Source organism: Populus euphratica, unplaced genomic scaffold (genome assembly GCF_000495115.2).
Source record: "Populus euphratica unplaced genomic scaffold, PopEup_1.0 scaffold499.1, whole genome shotgun sequence".
NCBI lineage: Eukaryota > Viridiplantae > Streptophyta > Magnoliopsida > Malpighiales > Salicaceae > Populus > Populus euphratica.
The window spans coordinates 134,874-139,402 of record NW_011500376.1 but is presented as its reverse complement, the minus strand read 5'-3'; the positions used below and the strand labels follow the sequence as shown (position 1 = coordinate 139,402).

At 33.6% G+C, this 4,529-nt stretch overlaps 1 protein-coding gene and 1 long non-coding RNA gene across 5 annotated transcripts in view; one reads left to right on the top strand and one right to left on the bottom strand.

The window, feature by feature from the left end:
- LOC105114189 (uncharacterized) overlaps nucleotides 1-4,529 on the top strand; it is a 9,617-nt gene that overhangs the window by 4,186 nt on the left and 902 nt on the right. The window lies entirely within an intron of this gene.
- Nucleotides 1,700-4,529, bottom strand: part of LOC105114191 (transcription elongation factor B polypeptide) — a 5,088-nt gene continuing 2,258 nt past the window's right edge. For 3 of the 4 annotated variants that reach the window (XR_840083.1, XR_840082.1, XR_840081.1), the window contains 5 exons: nucleotides 3,205-3,276; nucleotides 2,971-3,046; nucleotides 2,472-2,528; nucleotides 2,093-2,393; nucleotides 1,719-1,866 (listed from right to left, as the gene is read on the bottom strand). Coding sequence is in view for 1 of the 4 variants with exons in the window: in XM_011010664.1 (XP_011008966.1) it covers nucleotides 2,303-2,393; nucleotides 2,472-2,528; nucleotides 2,971-3,046; nucleotides 3,205-3,276 (296 nt within the window). In the remaining 3 variants the exon portion in view is untranslated. Of the gene's footprint in view, nucleotides 1,867-2,092; nucleotides 2,394-2,471; nucleotides 2,529-2,970; nucleotides 3,047-3,204; nucleotides 3,277-4,529 lie in introns of all 4 variants that reach the window. The other variant, XM_011010664.1, reaches the window with a different exon arrangement.

The following is a 4,529-nucleotide window of genomic DNA, read 5'->3' as shown; positions in this document are numbered from 1 at the left end:
AGAATATTCTTAACTATGGTAGTATAAAAGAGTGTGAATGGTAGGGAAAAAATGGGGGAGGGGTGCAAAAACACAAACCCTAGCCATTATTAAGATGTGCAAAAAATATTTTAAGATGAAAAATTATAAAGAGAGGAATTTAAAGAAAAATAGAGAGAATTGAAAGAGAAAATTTTGTTTAGAAAGAAAAATCTGTGAAAAAAAGAAAAGAAAAAAGGATAAAATCATAGAAAAAACTTGCATAACTAGCTCCATCTATCCTCACTCCTTTCAATTGTTGTTCTCTCACAACAAGTTCCACCACTCATAGCTAGCAGACCAACTCCTCTTCACAGCCACAATGAGATTTGATTGAAGCCCAATGTAACAACTTCTCCATTTGTTTTTCACCATCTTTCCACACATTTCTCCATCATGCCACAACCATTATGAACTGCCACACTATAAACTCTCTCCATATCAATCAACCCTTATATAATTATACCACTAAAAGTAACATACAATAGTAACAACAATAGCTAATAATGAAGAGAGAGAGGAAGAAAAATAAATAAAGAGAAAAACCAAGGAAAAAAACATGAAGCTTTGGATGGCCTAATTTCTCTTTATAAGTAGTGGTGGATGAAACCACCCATATAGGAAGGAAGACCAAGAAGTCATACACTTAGTAGAGTGACTCATGTACCTTCTAAACTTATTAATGTGAGAAATAATATATTAATAACATTAGTAGTCTACTCGTGCGTAGCTTGCACACACTTTCACTTCCTTCACTATTCTAGTTCTTTCTGATCCACTCTAGCTATTTTAGAAGGTTGATTTCAAACCCTAATTTTTTTAATGATTTTTTTTTGTTTTTATTATTGATGTATGTTATGATTATATTTTTAGGATTGAATAAATTTTAATGCTTTATTATTGATGTGATTGATGTCTTATTATGAATGATTATGAAATTAAAAATGTTGGGGTGGGTCCATGCCAATGTATGGCAATCCTGGGGTTATTATACCTATATGGAGATGTTTTTAAAGTGGATTAAGACTGAAATTAATATCTTATGATGAGTTGACAGTATAGGTTATAATAGATTTATCCAAGGCTTTATGGTTTGGTTTTTGTATAAAATTATATGTGTGTTGACGTTGTTGTTAACTTGTTGCTATTTACAAATATTTATTTTTGAATTGGATAAAAAATAATGTCAACATGTTTTTATCATATCGTGACTAAAATTAGATGCTAATAATTAGGTGAATGTGTCTTCTAATTTTAAAGACAAGCTTAAATATGTTTTTAAATCTTAAAATGAGTTGAAAAATATATTCATGGTTTTCCTCGTGTTTACATCAAGTTGACAATATTTTGGTTTAAACTTAGTTTTGAAAACTAGGTCGATAAGTCTTTTATTTTTATGAATCAACATAACCCTAATATGATTTATTTTACTGAAAATAAAAAATATCAAGTTGGAAAACTTGTAATTCAGCCTGATACTAACTCAAATAAACTTTCATCAATAACAAATAACTTATATTCATTTTAATTTATTATCGCTTATATTTAATAAAGCACCTGTTGATTTTATATCCATGGACAGGTCTGGCCCAATATCAAGGCTAATTTTGGGAGTAACAAAATCGAGCTTCAAATAGAATATTCTCATTGTTAACGCGTGCCAAGAGATTGAGTCATTATAGGACACAAGAACAAGAACCAGTCTGGAAATCCTTGTTAGACGGGACGATCCTAGGATTGGAGAGTGTTATAAAGCTTCGTATTATAGTCCCAAAACAAAATGAAAAAACAAAGAAAGAAAAACAAATAGATTGTAATTTCCCTCCTCTTTGTTTAGATAGTCTGAAACTGAAGAGAAGAAAATGATGCTAAACAATTACTGACGGAGGGGGCAGAGATTTTGACTGAAAACCATGCATTTGCCCTCGTGTCTTCTCACACCTCAGATTTTTTATTTCTTATTTTTAAGAAAACAAAAGGAAGTAAAGGGAACTTGAATCTTGTCATCTTCCTAAAAAGATATGTAATAAAGGTCCTTATTGCAAGGAAATGGCATATTGTAAAGGTCCTTTACAAGGAGAAATGGCATGGAGAAGATTAGAGCAATGGCGATAATAATAATGGGAAAAAAAGAAAGATATCATCTACTTATTATTGACACATACATCATTTCAATCTCAATTTGTTGCTTCTACCCACAAAATAAAAAAGAGTAAAGGCCCTTATTGCAAGGAAATCATACATTCAATATGCTGCTAGAATAGAGTTGGATTGCATCGTGCTTCTAGAATCTCCTCTCCAGGGACTTCATTGGATTCGAAGATGCAGAACTTTTCCCAGGAAAGCTACCCGGTGGCTTCATCATGGAAGACGAACTGTACATGGCAGCAGTAGCTGTGAGTGCTGGGAGTACAAGGTTGCCATATTGAAATGTGCACCACAGTTAACATTACCTGCTATTCCTTTGCAGAGCATTTTTCCTCATGGCGGCAATATTTTGCACCTCGCGACTGCTCAAAAGTCATCAAGGATGAAGACAAATGAAATCATTTCCTGACAAACTCATCTCAAAATAGCAAAAGCTTGAGCACAGTTATCCAAGGCCTAGGCAAGAAATTCAATATTTCGTGCAGAAGACTTCAAAATTAAATATCAAGATCCAGCAATAAATGGATGCAACAAGACATTTTAAACTTAACCTGATCCAAAGATATTTGCTGTCTCTTTTGTTTTCACAAGTATGAAGCACTCTGTTCAAATATGTTATTCTTTTGATCTAGAATTGGTGTTTCTGTAGCAGTCTCGTTAAACCTTAATGCGCAAACCACAATTTTGTAGGGCATGTAAAATGCAGATCAATGGTTGTGGGTGAGGGAACTATTGTAAAAATCAGAAAGAAGAGAAGCTAATGAATTCGTTTCAAATGAACATAATTGCACAAAATAATATTACCTCTTCAGAAAATCCATTTTTGCCTTCTTCATCAAATTGCTCTTCCCATTGGAAAGATTGTAGCCAGGTCCACTTCCTAACAAAATATTATATTGAATAAAATGACATGAAAATTTTAAATGCATCATCTTCCCCTTCCCAGCCACTGAAAGGAGGAATTGCAGGAACCCCAACTTCTAATAACAAGTCGCCGAACTACAAAAGAACCAATTACAAGGGAATAAGTATGGCTACCTCCGCAAAAGCTTCTTTTATTGCTTGAAGGTGGAACCTTCGAGCAAAGACGAACTTGTCGACTTTGTTTTCCTACAGAAATGAACCACACAGTAAGAATTTTATTTGTACAAAAAGTAAAGCATACAATACAAAACATACTGCCTTGGACTTGCAAAAATACAAACTCAGAGAATAGTGCTCAGATTACTTGTTAGACCAGTTAATTTAACAAATCAAACACCCCCAGCCACCCCCCTCTCCCACCTTTAAGAAAAAACAAAGAAAAAATAAATGAACTCAGCCATAAAAAGAAAAGAACTCCATTAGATCAGGTCCTACAACAATGCTAGATTTGATGTGACAAAATGAAGGAGAAAAAAAAATCTTCCATAATGGATGGGTTATTTTTAAAAAACTCAGCAGCATAAAACCTTCAAATAGTTTCCATTGATTACAGTGAAAGAACCCCGGTCCAAAAGGGTCTCCTTCAAAATGGCTTTTGTTGAAAATGGTTTGTTTTTGAAAAATGAGAGTGGCCACTTATTATTTCAAAAGAAAGAAAGAAAAGATAGTGAGAATAAGAAATAACTCCACATTTGTCAAAAAAGGGAAAAAAGAAAAAAACAGCACTAGCTTTTAGGCAAAAAGAAAAGGTAGACTCCGGAATTTGTACCAAAAGGGGAGTTATGCATCCTCTTCATTTTGGTGAAAAATCTTTCATTCCATTACCTCAAAATTAATTCTTACCGTAAAAAATCAACCAATTCTAAAGATGTTAATGTGTACAAGCTAGCACAAATGTAGAGTATCATTTCAGTGCCAAGAAACCAAGTGTGTTGTAGTGCAAGTATGAAAATCAACCTAAAGGTGCATGCTTGTGCTAGTGAAAATCAAACTAGATGTGTCTGCATCAGCTAGTTACTTTAAGAAGAGAACTGGGGATATTGGGAGCTTTCAGATTTTAACATAAGGAAGGTGGTCCTGAGTGTCCTACACATCCAGTGAAGTGAAAGGAATCAAAATAACATAATTTTGTTTGTTTTGGCACTATGAAAAAGATTTGATACAATTCTAACCTTTTTTGCAAAGCCAAGTTTTATTTTTGAAATGGGTAAGATAAAATTTTATCACAAGAGTACATAAAATTATTAAGGATTTTATTTTACACTTGGCATTCTAGCAAAAGCCTTGTGAGAAAGATGAAACGAAATGATAGGACAATAAGAACAAGCTCAAATCACAATATGCCCTATAACAGCCCGGCCCAACCTGCTATATATTGTCCGCTTTGGGCCTTCCGCCCTCATGGTTTTATTCCTATTGTACGCGTTTTGGAGCGTCGT